Source organism: Carassius auratus, unplaced genomic scaffold (assembly GCF_003368295.1).
Source record: "Carassius auratus strain Wakin unplaced genomic scaffold, ASM336829v1 scaf_tig00035057, whole genome shotgun sequence".
In the NCBI taxonomy this organism is placed as follows: Eukaryota; Metazoa; Chordata; class Actinopteri; order Cypriniformes; family Cyprinidae; genus Carassius; species Carassius auratus.
Genome location: NW_020526197.1, coordinates 129,395 through 145,842, shown reverse-complemented (window position 1 = coordinate 145,842; position 16,448 = coordinate 129,395). Strand labels below are relative to the sequence as shown.

At 38.4% G+C, this 16,448-nt stretch overlaps 1 protein-coding gene across 1 annotated transcript; it reads left to right on the top strand.

Moving 5' to 3' along the window:
* Positions 1 to 5,554: 5,554 nt before the first annotated feature.
* On the top strand, positions 5,555 to 7,324 carry LOC113081800 (trichohyalin-like). The gene has a single exon (XM_026253750.1). It carries the CDS (start codon positions 5,555 to 5,557, stop codon positions 7,322 to 7,324), a length of 1,770 nt encoding a protein of 589 aa, XP_026109535.1.
* The last annotated feature ends 9,124 nt before the right edge of the window (positions 7,325 to 16,448 follow it).

Here is a 16,448-nt window from a genome sequence, read left to right as displayed (position 1 = left end):
TCTGCTGTCCTCACCACTCTTCTCATATCCTTCCAGTCAGAGGCACTTACAGCCTCCACACCACACTGAGATACAGCTGGTCAAGATGCTCTCTATGGTGCTTCTGTAAAATATGGTGAGGATAGGTGGGGGCAGATGGGCTCTTCTCATCCTCTGTAGGAAGTACATCCGCTGCTGTGCCCTCTTCACCAGTGATGCAGTGTTTACAGACCAGGTAAAATTGTTTGTCATAAGCACCCCCAGAAACTTTTGTACTGCTAACCACCTCGACGGTTTATGTTGTTGATGAGTAGTGGAGCATGGTTGGGCTGGTTCTTCCTGAAGAGAACAATGAGTTCTTTGTTGCTTGTCGACATTCAGGATCAGGCTGTCATCTCTGCACCAGCCCACCAACTGCTCCACCTCTCTCTGTAGGCCAGGTCCTTGTCATCCCTGATCAGGCCTACCCACTGTTGTGTCATCCGCAAATTTCACGATGTGATTTGTGACATGCCTAGGAACGCAATCATGTGTCATCAGGTGTGACAACAAAGACTCAGGACACAACCTGAGGGAAGCCTGTGCTGAGGGTGATGACGCTGGAGAGGTATTCTGTCCAACCCGTACTGACTAAGGTCTGTCAGTGAGGAAGGAAATCAAGCAGCCAGTTCCGCAAGGGGTGCTGAAGCCCAGAGGTTTCAGTTTGTCTACCAGATGTTGAGGGATGATGGAATTAAAAGCTGAACTGAAGTCCAGAAACAACAGCCTAACATGCGTGTTCTTATCCTCCAGATGTGCAAGGCTCAAGTGTAAAGCGGAGGAGATGGCATACTCAGCGGAGCGATTTGGCCGGTAGGCAAACTGAAAGGGGTCAAGCGTGAGAGGGAGTCTATAGAGATGATGTAGTCTTTGACCAGCCTTTCAAAACACTTCATTATATGATGGAAGTCAGTGCAATGGGCCGGTAGTCATTTAGAGAGGTGATCCGAGATTTTTTTGGCACTGGGATGATGGTGGTGGTCTTTAGGCATGATGGCACTATGGCTTGGTCTAGCGAGATGTAAAAATATCCATCAGAACACAAGCCAGCTGGTCTGCACATTCCTTGAGCACTCGCCCCTGTATGTTATCAGGGCCTGACCTTCCGGATGTTTTACCCTCCTCAGAGACTTCCGCACATCAGTTATGTCCAGGCAAAGTGTATTTTTGTTGATGGGGAACTGCTTTCTCAGCATGGGTGCTGTTTAGTGCCTCAAACCTTGCAAAAAAATATTTAGTTCAGTGAGGAGGACAGAGTCAGCTTGACTTTCAAATGGAGGAGTTACCTTGTGATTGGTGATAGCCCGTATGCCTTTCCACATGTTGCTGATGTTGGTAGAGTCATGGAACAAGTCCTGGATTTTTTTACTGTGAGTACGCTTTGCCAACCTGATGGCACGGTTCAGATTTGCCCTTGCTGTTCTCAGAGCCTCCACGTCACCAGACTTGAAGGCAATGTTCCGTGCTTTTAGCATCTTGCGTACTTCTGCAGTCAGCCAGGGTTTCTGATTGGCTCGGGAAATGATGGTCTTCATGACGCTGACATCCTCTGTGCATTTGCTAATGTAAGCTGACACTGATATGGCGTACTCATCAATGTTCGTATGACCGTTGTAGGTGGCAGCTGTCTTGAACATGTCCCAGTCAGTGCAATCAAAACAGTCCTGGAGTGCCTCCATAGCCCCCTCCGACCATATTCTCAACTTCCTCAATGTAGGTTTCCCTCTGATGAGCAGGGGCTTGTAGTGCAGAGAATAAGCATAACAGATAGATGGTCTGACGAGCAAGTTGGGGGCGGGGGGCTGCTCTGAATGCACCTTTGATGTTTGTATAGGCCTTGTCCAATATGTTCTGCCCCCTAGTTTGCGAATTCCACATGCTGGTGGAAATGTCGGAGAAACTATTTACATGTTGGCTGGTTTAAATCCCCAGCAACAATGAAGATGCCCCTCTAGGATAAGTGGATTTCAGCTCACTGATGGTCGATAGAGAACAGACATAGCCACCTAGTGTTAGCACTGGGAGGCATGTACAACAGCAGTGATGATAACACAGCTAAACTCTCTGGGTAGGTAGACTGTTCTGCAGATTATAGTCAAAGCTCAATGTCCGATGAACAATGTATTGAGGCTGTCCTAGCATTTTTACACCAGTTGTTATTAGAGTTTCGCCGACTGCTGTCGGCACGGAATATAGCTAATCAATGTTAACAACATTATCAGGGATTGATGTTGTTTAGCCATGTCTCTGTCAGAATTAAAGCACAGCAGTTCCTAACCTCTTGTTTTGATGTTAATTCCAGCTGCAGATGATCAATTTTTCCATCCAGGGAACGGACATTTGGAGAAAGATAGAGGAAAGATAGAGAAAGATAGATGGCGCTCCGCCTCCGATCACACCGCCTCCGCTTTCTCCTCTGTCGGCTTGTATTGGTAGGGCGGGTCTGCTAAACTGTCGGCTGCTGGATCTTGCGGTGTAACACTCCCAGGCTACTTAGACACTCCTGGGATGCTTTTGTCTAAGAACCCGAAGTCGCTGGTATGGTCGTAATTCCAGCTAGATGCTGCCGATCATACACTACCTTATGTTGAGTGGCGGCTATTTCGTCATCTTAGACAAAGTAATTTGGTCAGAAAATCCCGAAACTGTCATGAGCCCATGCAGCCGCAGCCCAAACAGGGCGCCGCCATTTTAAACGTTTTTAAAATCACTGTCATTAAAATTGTTAATGCAAAGCTAGACGTGCATCATCCCTTATGTAAACAACACCCTGCTTTTATTGCACTATACTGTGCCTTTTTAAACAGTTTTTGTAGTTGCTATATTGCTGAGGAAATACATAACTCATTGCATATTTAGAATCAGCAGTCACAAGACTCACAACGAATGCCATTTCGGTGAAAGTATATTTTCATATTTTATATTATCAGTAGTTATCGCCGTTAACATGCTGCGCTAACGGGAGACTCTTATCGGGCGATAAAAAAAATATTGCCGTTAATCTATTCTCAAAGGAGGGTTGAGAATTCTGTGAATTCACCACATCAAACGTGACGTGCTAACATGGATGCAGCTGAAGCCGCCGGGTTAGCTTCAGGGAATTTTTTTAAGAAGCTTCTCAATGGAAAACTCGACAAGACGCATGCCTATTTCACACATACTCTGTCTGCAGTACGTATGCAGTCCGTGTTCATTTCGTATGTGGTGCAGAAGCAGCACGGACTCATACTCATTGTGCTTTCACACAGGATGCGTTTGCAGTCTGCTACTCGGTACGGGGACGATCGCTGTACTCTGCAGATGCACCACTCCTGGAATGTACCGACGGACCGCAAACGCATGAACGCTGGAATCCCCGTTAACATGGGTGGCATAAAAAAATACGAACACATCATGCACTGCAGATGGAGTATGTGTGAAACAGTCATAAGGTTGTTTGAACCTTGCGCATGTGGAATTAGTTTACAGCTTTCTCAAGCACGTTTGATGTTGATATTTGGAAACAGGGAGATAGCCATTTTAATCTAGATTAATTCCAAGATTACAGTGAGATTAATCTAGATTTTAAAAATTAATCTATGCCCACCACTAGTATATATATATATATATATATATATATATATATATATATATATATATATATATATATATATATATATATATATATATGTTTGAGTTCTAATTATTAATTAGTTATAATGGTTTCTAATTAGTCCACATCTTTTACCTGTTCTGCCATGAAAATTGAGGCAGAGTAATTGCCAGATGCTAATTTCATTTTGGCCACACTCCCTTGGCTGAGGTGCACAATAAAAGCTGGAGCTTGAATTATTTAATATTATAAATTATTATGTGGTGAGCCAAATGAGGAGGTGTTTGCAATATTGTAGTTACTGCTGGTCCCACCCACTTTCAAGCTGTCAAAATCATCACTTGTTCAGCACAGTTCCAAATGTTTATCATTCAGTACCAAATCTACCTCACTGCTGCTGGGCTCACCAAGAACCAAGACTCCTTCTTTGCCACTGACCTTATCCTGTTGTTTTTTCTCACTGGTCATGTTCTGCTCCAAGTCTCCTTTGTTACAGTTCATCTCACCCAGCTCTAAGTCTTCTTTGTTGTTGCTGGTCCCACATAGCTCCGAGACTCCTCTGTCACAATCAGTCCTGCTCAGCTCCTAGTCCCCTTTTGCCATGTGTCCACCACAGGAACTTTATCCAGGAACTAGGGACTTTGGCCTGGTACTCGGTGTGTTTCCACCGCAGGAACCGGGGACTAAATAAAGTTCCGGGTAAAAAAATGCCCCTTAGAAAGTCCCTGCTGGCGAGGTAGTACTTCTTCAGAGTTCCGGAACTTTCGGGGGCATGACTTGGGCACTAAACATCCTGATTGGTTGAGTTCATGCAGCATTGGTTTGGTTCAACCACAATTTATTTGGTTTATTTTCAAAATATTTACTATTATTGTGTCATGAAATGTGATTTATTTATAAAGACAGCGCCTATTTAAAAATGTGTTTCGCCGATCTCGGAGACGGTGAGCTCCACTCGATCAGCGGGAGCTCAGTCCTCATGTATCCGCTGAAGAGAAAAAAAGTTCCTGGTACAAATGTTCCAGGTAATTTCGGTGGAAACGTGGCATTTGTTACTACTCGTCCTTCCCAGCTCTAAGTATTCTTCGTCAGTGCCAGTCCTGCCCATCTTCAAGGCTCTTTTTGTCACTATTCCTGTCAAACTACAAGTCTTCCTCATTGTTGCTGGACCTGCCCAACTCCAAGCATCCTTTGATGTTAATGGTCCCACTCAGCTCCAAGAATCCTTCTTCACAATCGGCCCTGCTTAGCTTCAAGTCCCCTTATTCACTGCTTGTCCCACCTAGCTCCAAGAATCCTTCATCACAATCGGCCCTGCTTAGCTTCAAGTCCCCTTATTCACTGCTGGTTCTGCCAAGCTCGAAATCTCCTTCTTTGTCTCTGGACCTGCCCAGCTACAAGTGTCCTTCATTGTTGCGGGTAAATTTCAGTTGGTCCTGCTCAGCCCCATATCTCCATATTCACCGCTGGTCCCACCCAGCTCCAAATATACTTCATCTGTTCTGTTCACAGAACAGCTACAAGTCTCCTTTGTCACCATTGCTCACACCCAGCTCCAGTTGCCCTTTGTTGCTCTGGTTTCACCTAGCTCTAAGTCTCCCTTTTCACTGCTGGAAAAGCTCTGGCTTTGCCTCTGCCTCTGACTTCCAGCTGTACCTTTCCCCCTCACCCCTATGGCTCTGCCAGACCCCCCATCCCACCCCCAAAGTGACCTGTATAATGGTTAATGTTTGAGAACCTACTAAGTAGACTGATAACATTTTATTAACAGTTTACATTTCCGATTTGAGTTTAGAACTTGTTGCTAAGGATCATATGTAAACTCTTATTGTCATTTTCAGATGATGACGATTCTTCATCAGATTCAGGATGTTTGAGAATCTTACTGTTTGGGAGGACAGGAAGTGGAAAGTCTGCAACAGCAAAACACTATCCTTGGAAACTATGAGTTTTCACAGTGAAGCCAGTTCACGTTTGGTGTCCACTGTTTGTCAGAAGGGAGTTGGTGAAGTTGATGGTCAGTCAGTATCTGTTATTGATACTCCAGGACTCTTTGACACAACACTGACAAAAGAACAAATGCAGGAAGAAATATTGGAATGTGTTTCACTGTCAGCACCTGGACCACATGCCTTCATCATTGTGCTGAGTGTGGAACAAATCACTCCAGAGGAGAAAGACACTTTAGACATGATCAAGATGATCTTTGGCACAAAAGCAGCAGATTTCTGCATTGTTCTCTTCACAAGAGAAGATCATCTGAGAGGACAAACGATAGAGCAATATGTAGAGAAAAGTAAAGATGCTGATCTCAAGAAACTGATCAGTGACTGTGGAAACAGATTCCTGGCTTTTAACAAAACAGAAAATCATGATCAGACACAAGTTACTCATCTGTTAAATATGATAAAAGAGATGAATCAAGGCCAATACTTCACTAATGAGATGTTTTACGCAGCAGAGATCTCCATAGAAAAAATAAGGGAAATGATAATAGAGAACGAAAGACAATATCAGTCTGAAGTTAAAGAATTAAAAGCCATATATGATATGCAATTTAAAAGCATGAAAAAAACACTGAATGAGAAAAAACAAAAGATACATGAGGAAAAACAGAGGCTGAAGAACAAGTTCAGAGAACAAGAGGAAACCTTAAGGAGAGAATTTGAGGAGAAAGAAAAATCAGATCAGGAGAAACAAGAGACGGAGGATCAGAAACGATCAGAAGAAGAGAAACAGCAAAGACATGAATATCATCAGAGAATAGAGAAGATGAAGAAAGAGATTGAAGATCAGAGAATACAGTATGAAAAACAGCAAAAAGAAAGAGAAGAAGAAGAAGATAGAATGAGAGGAGTAGAGTTTAAACAAGATCAAGAAAAAATGAAAAATGATCATGAACACATCATGGTAGAGTTAAGAAAAAAACAGGAAGAGGAAATAAAAAAGAGAGATTTCGCGGAACAAATGAGGAATGAACAAGAAGAGAAAGAGAGAGAGGAATGGGAGAGAAAAATAAAAGAGGCTGAAAGTGACAAAGAGGCTCAAGAGGAAATTAAACAACAGCAGAGAGAATGGGAAGAAGAGAAGAACAGACAGATGAGAGAACGAGAGGAAGAGGAAAGAGAGACAAAAGAGAGACACAAGAAACAACTGAGAAAAAAACAAGAAGAACTGGAGAAGATAAGGAAGAAATTTGAAAACAACAGAGAAGAAGAAGAACAGATGATAGAGGAGGAGAGAGAGAAACTGAAAAGAGAGACAGAACAGAAGAAAAGAGAATATGAAGAAAAGATAAATGAAATGGAGAGACATTGTGAGCAGCTGGAGCGAGAGAGAAAAGAGGAGTGGAGGAGAAGGAAACGAGAGGATGAAGAGAGACGAGTGGAGAAGAGAAATAAATGGGAGAAAATGATAGAAGATCTGAAACAAGAGCATGAGGAGGAGATCAAGAGAAGAGAAAGAGAGGAGACAGAAAGAATAGACAGAGAAGAAAGAGAGTGTGATGAAATGAAACAGCAACAGAATGAACAAATAGAGAGGATGAAGAAGAAACATCAAGATGAAGCCAGAAATTTTAATGATTTCAGAGAGAGAAAAGAAGAGCACAATCAGGAGCTCAAGGAGAGACTTGAAGAGTTTCAAAAACAACAGAATAAAGTGAAAAGATTAAGAATGGACCTGGAAGATAAATGGTCATGTCATGTCATGTGAAACATTATTGATCAGCCAAATGAATGGCAACTTGACTTTTGTAGTGAATTTGACGGGTTTTTTCGGTCTTTCTCTTTCTTTCTTCATATAATCAAGGTTATTCCCACATGCTCCTGAAGGCTCACTGTCATGCAGATTTTAATCACTTACTGAACATACCAGTTATTATTAAGAGATCATGTAGACCTTGATGAGTGGATTTTAATAGACCTGAATTAAAATGATCATACAAAATACATGTTTTGGTAGATTAAAAAAAATGATGAATTATAGCAGACCATAAAAGATAAAAAAAAGATAGAAAACTGATGTCAGCTGTTCATGGACTGTAAAGTCTCTCATGCAGTAGATAAAACCTAAGATGCTGATCACAATAATACCATAACTAAAAAGTGTTAAAGGAAGTTGTGATGAGTGGGGATGTCCCTCGGCCCCGCCCCACTCGTCACAGAAGTTTTTATTTACTTTGGGTGTTTTTATTCAATTATTTTTGGCATCATTTTATTCTGAACATTATTCTGAAATCTTTCATGTTCTGTTATTTACTGGTGACTAACACTAAAAATAAATTTCCTCATTTACACATACCATGTGCTTTTTTTAGTGCTTCATTACTGGGATGCTGAACAGTAACAAATTAAGATATTTTTTACAAACCATTTAAAAAAAAAAAAAAAAAGTAAAACAAAACTTGAAAGCTTATACTGTGGCAGGATAACTACATTTAATCTATTAAAGTTACCAAAGGCGGACAGAGTCCACGGCTTCATTACTTGAGTAAAAGTACAGATACCCCTTGCTAAATTTTAAAGTACAAGTAAAAGTACTACAGTCAGATGTCGACTTAAGTAAAAGTTAGGGATGCACCAAATCCAGGATTCGGATTCGGATTCGGCCAAATAATGGGCTTTTTGAGGGAGTTCGGTTTTGTCCAAACCTTAGGTTTCTTTTTCACCGAACTGAACCCTAGGCTTGCACTACGCTGGTCTACGTCACACGGCCGTTGATTGCGTGAAGGTGTTTATATGAGGAGGAACACGGCCCAAAAGTTCGCTCTAAACTAAAGTGTTCAGGAATCTTGAGCAAATGGGACGATTTATACCTAAGCAATACAGAGCCAGCCAGTCACATCGGGTGCTGACGTGGAGATAAGCGTTTTCTTTTTTTTCGGTGAGCCTTTTATTCCTCTTAGAGAGGATCCTCTTCAGTGGTGGAAGACAAACCAGCAGTGATTTCCAATTCTGGCAAAAATGGCAAAAATCTACCTCTGTGCCCAGTAAAAGACTTTTCAGTACTGCTGGGGACATTCGTTCACACTCGCAACTGGCTGTCACCTGTTAATGCAGAGCGCCTTGTTTTTTTTTATGAAACTCATTTCATGTGAAAGGTTAGAGGTTATACGTTAATTTAATTATGATGCAGGAGATGTGTGTGATCTTCCGTAATATTTTCGTAATATTTGGCTACTGTTCTAATCGTAGCCTATCCTACTGTTATAAGCGACATCTAAACAGCCTACTATCCATGTTTATTGAGTTAATAATCAATTACATTAATTTCAGTTAAGTCACCAAACATATTCTGATTTTTAAAAAGAAAAGAAAAACACTTTTCTTTGCATTGCTGCACTTTTATTGAAAGGTTTTGGTTGGTTACTTGGGTAAGCATAAGCTTGGTAATTGTCAAAAAAGTTTTTCTCACTTGTCATCCTGGCATAATGTTGCCTATTCTTTTTTTTTTTTTTTTTTACAGTTCAAATAAAATAAAATGAAAAATAAATTGCTGTGGACATTGTTTACTTAATGTGTTTTTACTGTGTTAATTGAATAAGGATGCGAGTAGGATTCGGTATTCGGTTTCGGATTCGGCAGAATCTTAAACTGCGGATTTGGTATTTGGCCAAACCCCCAAAATCTGGTTTCTGTGCATCCCTAGTAAAAGTACTGAAGTACTTGTTTGTTAAAGTACTTGAGTATCAAGAGCACAAGAGTAAATTTTCTAAATATTGCATTACTACTGCCACAGTACTTACATTACATGGAGTTATGAAAAATGTTAATGTTAATACGTTGGAGAATGTAAAAGCAATTGAAAGTAAAATCAAGTCATTTTCATCTTTTCACCATGTTGCTTTATTTAACATTTCTCACTTGCCCACAAGGCAATAGCACAATGGCAACACTCTGACAAACCTCTGTTAGAGTTTTAATGGATTTGTTTTTGCACCCACATTTGAACCTGACTGTGTTAAACACACTGCATTCTCAAGAATATCAAGCAAATGCTCAGCTTACATTAATGTGTAATATCAGAAAAGAGAATTCAGCAAACAATTGTGTGAACATGTTAGTTTCATTTTTTTTCATCAATCAAATCAATAAACCTAAACCAGCAAAGAAGACAATATGGTAATGTTCTGACACACCTCTGAACCTGACCGTGTTATACACACAGCATAGAAGAGAAAATAATAATGATTAAAGAAAATCAGCTAATCAGCTGTGTTTAGATCAGCGTACAAAGAAGGAAAAATACAATTCAGCTCATTTGAGTGACAGTATTAAGCCCCTTCCTCTCACATTGGTGTACAGGCTGTAACAAATGAGCAGTTCATCCATTCATTGGTTCTGAATTAAAGAATCATGGGTTATTAAATCTAAAACAATACACCTTCCTTGGCTAAAACCCAAAGCTTTTAGCTTGAACTCATGCATATAAACCAATCTCTGCAAACTGAATTCCTGGCGCCAGCATGGCTGGATTTAAATTGCTTATGACCCCCTGGAATGTTAACAGACCTTCCACAGTCATGTTTGAGCAGCTCTCTGCACCTTTAAACACACGCACACACACACACAAACATTTCTTTACACTCATCATGTAAGTTATTACGAAGATGTATTTGATAGGTTTGTGTATCGTATAACTGGTTAAGCCCTGTTATGCGATGGTTATGATTTGTAACTTGGAAATGTTTTTGGAATTAATGTTCTCAAATAAAGTCGTGAGTTTGTAACCCTACCCCTGACCAGGTCATACACTTTATGACCCAACTGGGAGAAACAAGAGAGACTAGCTCGCTGGGATTCTTGTAAGCAAAGATAAAAGTTTCCTTTTTTATAATGTATTATAAATTTATTGGCTGTATTGCCTTTTTGTGCTTAGATGTCTTCCCATATCAAATTGGAATATCTGCAATTTTATCATGTGTTAATCAAACTTTAAATGTGTGTAATTCTGCATATGAATATAACTTTATATTTCCATAATTTTTACCTGCCATTCTTGGTATCTATTTAACCGTCTTGTTTGACTAAACCATTCACATATAGGAAATGTATGTAAAATGTATTTATTCTGGAATTACCATCTTGCTGGAATATAACTGCTGAATTCTGACAACACCATAAGTTACGCAAGTGGGTGTTTGCCCAGAGACAAAGGAACTTTTTCCCACTTCAAATCGCGGACGTTCATTGGTTGTTCACGCGAACAGAGGCTTGAACCAGTCGCTTCATAAGAAAATTGACCCAGGAAGTTCTCGTGGCACTTCATCGGGTACTTGGTCTCAGCACTGTTCTTTTCTTTTCTTTACTAAGTTTATTCTCATATTCGCCTCTCCCTACACAAGGGAGACAAACTCTGAATCATTTCGTTCGGTGAAAGACACGAGAGAACAGCCACAAAAAGACCCACATGCAAGTATTATTTTCTATAGAGATTTAAATGCTGCTTAAAGGTTGTCTTTTCCCTTTTCAAGGTGATCTGATTCCTTGTTGTCTTTCAAAAGGTTACTGTCTGTGAATTTGCCAAACTAGGAGATCATTCTGTGATCGCAACTATTTCTCTCTCATTCTCTCTCTCTCTCTCTCTCTCTCTCTCTCTAATCTGTATTCCATTTGTCTTATATTTGTTTTTACTGTTTGTATTGTTATACGCATATTTACTCTGTGTGAATTGTAGTTTGATGTATTATTAGTTCAATTATTAAAATCCAATATATCGATTTGATGTTCGATTTGCATTCATTCCCAGTAAAAGATATCACAATAATTGATGTGAAGAATGGAATATTGACATATTAATGAGTAAATTACAGTGCCTTGTAATGAGTTATTGATATATACAATTGGCCTATTTTTCATCTTCAATAATTTTAATGTAAACGTCATATGAGATATATATTAATCATATTCCTGATTAATTATTAAAATTCCCTAAATATCATTTGAGCTAACTTTAATGTACTACCCAGTGCGGCTACAGGCAAAGGCAGGAGAAAATACTTTCAGCTGAATAACACCATTCTCACACACACAATCTATCTGTGACAACTGTGTGTGTGTGTGTGTGTGTGTGTGTACGGTACTTCTCTATGGAATTAGAATCCCGCCAATCATATTGCAGTCACAGATCGAAAAATAATAAACATAATTAAAATATTTTAAAACGTGTGTAAAATAATAACGCACAAAACCGGCGCAGTCATGGATCGAAAAATTATATGCGTGAATCAAAAATGTAAACACATTTAAAATTATATTGCACAAAACTGAAACATGAATTCAAAATTTTCAAAATTTCAAACAAAATCAGGTTTCCTGCTCTTATGTTATTTTTTGTGTGCTCGTGGTCTTTTCCCCTTTGCTCTTGTTTCCACATTCTGCGCTTGCATTTCTAAAAGTTACAGTTAGAGTTTCATGTAAATCAGGGCAGACTTCAGCATCACCATTAGTAGTGCTTATTCTACAGCTTCTGTCGAGATGATTTACGACTTTGACCTTTTGACAGGTTGAACTTCCAGTGACCTTATGATGGATGGGTTGAACTTTCCGAATTAGTTCATGGGTTAACCTACTTTCAGACACAGAGCAGGAATGACATTTTGCAGGGCCTCTGTTTAGCCGTTCCAAAATACCTCCATTTAAAAGCAAAAATAAAATATTAAAATGACCACATGTACATCTAACGGCTGTAGTTCTACTTTATATATTTTATATTAAAAGTATCCTTACTATCCATATTATATTCTTTATTTAAAACAATATATTTAACTGGCAGTATCCCCCCAACGTGTCGTAGTGCTTTTTATTTACTGTAAGATCGCTTTACACTAGTGTGATCAAAGTTAACTTTTTTCTTAAAGTTTATAGTTGTATTTTATTGTATCCGCATCCTTCTATCCTGTAGATTGTATGTGTACTGTAAAATAACAAATATACATTTTGCTTAAAGTCAGTAAAATAATTACACCTACAATTTTAAACGTGTTTAAACACATTGTGTGTCACTAAAGCAAGGCGCACCGTCTATCGTCTTATTTTTTTAAATAACCTGATGACCAGCATTGTTTCTTCATATAATGTATACTTTTCTCACACTAGTAGAAAACTCTTTCTCTTTTGATGTGTTTGGCAGAAACATAATTTCTACATCAGAATTTTTTTTTTAAATGTATGACTGAAGTTTTCTGATTAGATAGAAATACTATTTTCAAATTATTTCAAGTTATTTACCCGGCCTGTAAAACTTGGTGTAAATGTTCTTTATTAGATTAGATTAGATTTGTTAGATGGGCTAACGTTGTAATACAAACACATTTGAGAACTACGATGTTCTCACTTTTGTAATGGTTATAGAAAAATTCAAACATAACTTTTGCATACGGATTATCTGTGAGCAAAACTGACTAAAAAAAAATCACTGAATTATGAAATGAATATTTTTAGTTTAGCCATTACAACAGGGTTTTAACATATTTGCTTGCGGTCTGGCAAAAGGAGGACAATAAAGTGTGGAGACTTCAGCTGAAGTTGGACATGATTTGATATTGACACTATTTGATAGTGTTTCAACGACATGGCAAAAACAAACGCAGCTCTTCTTTATTCTCCGTCGGAGCGCAACAAGACCACGCCCCCTTTTTGTGAATTCATGTGGGCAGAGGTTGGTAAAAAAAACTGTTTTAGTGACGTCATTCCTGCAGGAACTAGAGGGATGTAGTCCAAACGGGTCGTTCGTTGTAGGCGAATTCTGTTAAATCAAATATCTCGCTTGGCATTGAACTTTGAGCTTTAGAATTTTACAGATATTATTTATACTCTAACAACAACATTACACACTAACTAAAGTTTAAAACATGGGATCACGAAGAAGGGGACCTTTAAAGGCTATTTGCAAAATGGGCCCGACTGCACATGAACATATCTGCGCGGCTCTGAATAAACTCCTTTTGTTGACGTGTTTTTCATAAAATAATGTGCAAAAACACGGCAGCTAAACTCTAAAAATTCATAGCGTTTTAGTATAATGGTCTTCTCATTATAATATTATGTATATAACAGTCCCAGTCATAGTTATTAATATTCTGCATTGTAGTTTGTCCTGCTCGTGCTGTGCACTGAAGAGATATCACCGTAGTACTACAATGAAGTGCTTGACTCAAAACCATTCACGATATATATACACTGGCTAAAATTTTTTGAAATCACTTGAACCCTACCTGTTCGAAAAAATTTGAGTCTTGGTAAAGTTTAAATCCGTGCCGCAAAGATCCTCTGTCGGTCACGGACTATGGGAAGTGAAACATAGGGGTTGGATTTATTCACAATCTTAAAATATTAATTTGAAGCGTCCTCCTTTTCAGATTCTTACAGCTTTGTAATAATAGGCTGTATATTAACTTATTGGGAGAAAACCGGTGGTTCAATCTGAAATCAGACATTTCAGCTCCCCCATAGTATATAGTCAAAATAGCATAATCTGCAACACCCTGCGAATATTCAAATATGAGATTGGTATTCGAATCAGGCTCCTCGAATCAAAGTATCGATTCATCAACTATTTGCGGTCACCCCTATCATAGACAGTGGTCAATAATCGAAGCTGTCTAATCAAGGTCAAATCAGAATATTAATTGTAAAAATTGTTTCTTACAGCTGTCAAAACAATCTATTTTTTTTTTTTGCTGTGATTTATACATATATTAAAAATGAATAAATCTTTTTTTTTTTTTTTACATCTGCCCCTCTTGTTTGTTCACAAATCGCACCCTGTATATGTGCACACACACATCATTTATTTACTAGGGCTGTCAAAAATAGTGCATTAACGACGTTAATTAGTTGTTTGTTGTTAATTACGTCAAATTTTTTAAAACATTTCATGCATGCGCAGTGTGACAAATTATTCAGGTCAGGAAAGTCTTGTCGATCTCTGAATTCTCAAGATAGTAAAAAACAGTGGCGAGTGCCGCGACGAAAACACAGAAGAAGCTTAAGGTTTTACCCCAGTTACTCTCAAATACATTCATGCCAAGCTCGATAAACAGAGACGACTTTGGTAGTTGATACGCTGGAGCTTCTTCCTGTTATAGCGTCCTGTGTTTCACACTGCGCATGCGCAAAACGCCTACATGCAATGCAGCGAAAATTACAGCTGTTTGGGAAAGCATATGCATTTTTTCTTGGTTTTACTGGCACTTGAAGCCTTCAGAACGTGAAAATATCGATCCTAAAGTATTGTGGCAGAGCAAATGAACACCTGCCAAAAACAAGAGTGCCCAGAGTGCTGCTTATGTGATTGTGGCGCATGTTTGTGTTTTTGAGTTCATTCTTTCGAGTTTCTCTATGCATAATTTCATAGATATGTGGCTATATTTAACCACTGGTTCACCTAAAACTCTTACACTATCTGTAGTTAAATGGCATGGTTTGATATAGTGCTCAGGTAAATTTGATCTAAGTAAATGCTAAACTTTTGAAATTCAGAAAAAAAGAACCACATATTGATGAATCAATACATGAAAAATATGTATCTGTGTCCTGTTATTTATCTTTTGGTACGCATTTCAGAAAAAAAAAAATGTTAGGATTCAGGTGTAATTGCAAATAGTGATTAATCATGATTAATCCACTGAAAATTCTGATTAATTTGATTACAAATTTTAATCATTTGACAGCCCTAATATTAACTTAAACTAAAACTTGACCACTATGTAGAAAAATTAGGAAACTAATCATTATATCCTGTGTGTACACAATTTATTTATTTTTTCCCCCTGCATGCCATGTGTGGGACTGAAAAAAATCTAAAGAAATCTCTGCCGTGGTCATTGGAGACTGATGGTGAGAGACATTTGAAAGATCCAGCACAAGGTAAACAACAATAGTTTAATATCCGTTTTTTCTGCTGCTCGGGTTGCTTATGTGATGAAGAAAGTCGTTTTGATGAAGCATAAAAATATCAGTGTTGTCGGAGTAAATTATACACAATTTCTTAACCCAAATGCTGGGTTCAGCTGAGTTACAGTCAGTTTTCAAGCTTTTTGCGTCCTCTATAGGAGAGAGTCACCAGTTTGGTGCACTTCTCCAGCAAAATAAAGGTTTGTATTCATTTTTTTAAATTCTTTACTGTGCTTTAAATTGTATTGTTTTACGCAATGCAACCTATAAACGAGTGCCAGTCAGATGGGCAGCGATTGTTTCTCATGATGGAACTGCCTATTGCCTTGCATAGCATAATTGGATTTTAATTGTTATAATACTTTCTTATATTAAGTTTAATTTAACTGGATGTTAATGTTCTTTTATCTCCATTTATCACTGTTTGCCTTTTGTTGCTGTTGCCTCTAGGTCACCGCCCACTTTTTCTTGTTACCTCTAGTAATTATGTGTGTGATTTTTAATTTCCAGTTTATTTTAAGCCATCAAGATAATAATTTTTAACCCTTGTGGATTGTTCAAATTCACTACCCTTTCGAGTTGTTCGGGATGAAAACATCCACTCAATTAAACTGCTGTAAAAATTTATCTGATTCATTTTTTTTTTCCATTTTTTTTTTTGCATAAATCTGTTAATCAACCTCGGTCCTGATCAAAACTACCAAATGTTTTAAAAAAATCAATTGCCAGGTTCATAAATGATGTCACTGATTTGGGGGGAAAAACACACACAAAATGACTTATTTTAAATATAAAAAGTGATTGTGGACTGTATATTTTTTTTACCTTGTAACACAGTCTTGGGCATGTCAAAGATTAGTAGCAACACTGGCTTTGATGCATTGTTAGTTTTTGTGCAGCATTAGATTTACATTGTGAAGGGTGGGACCAACTGGGCCAGA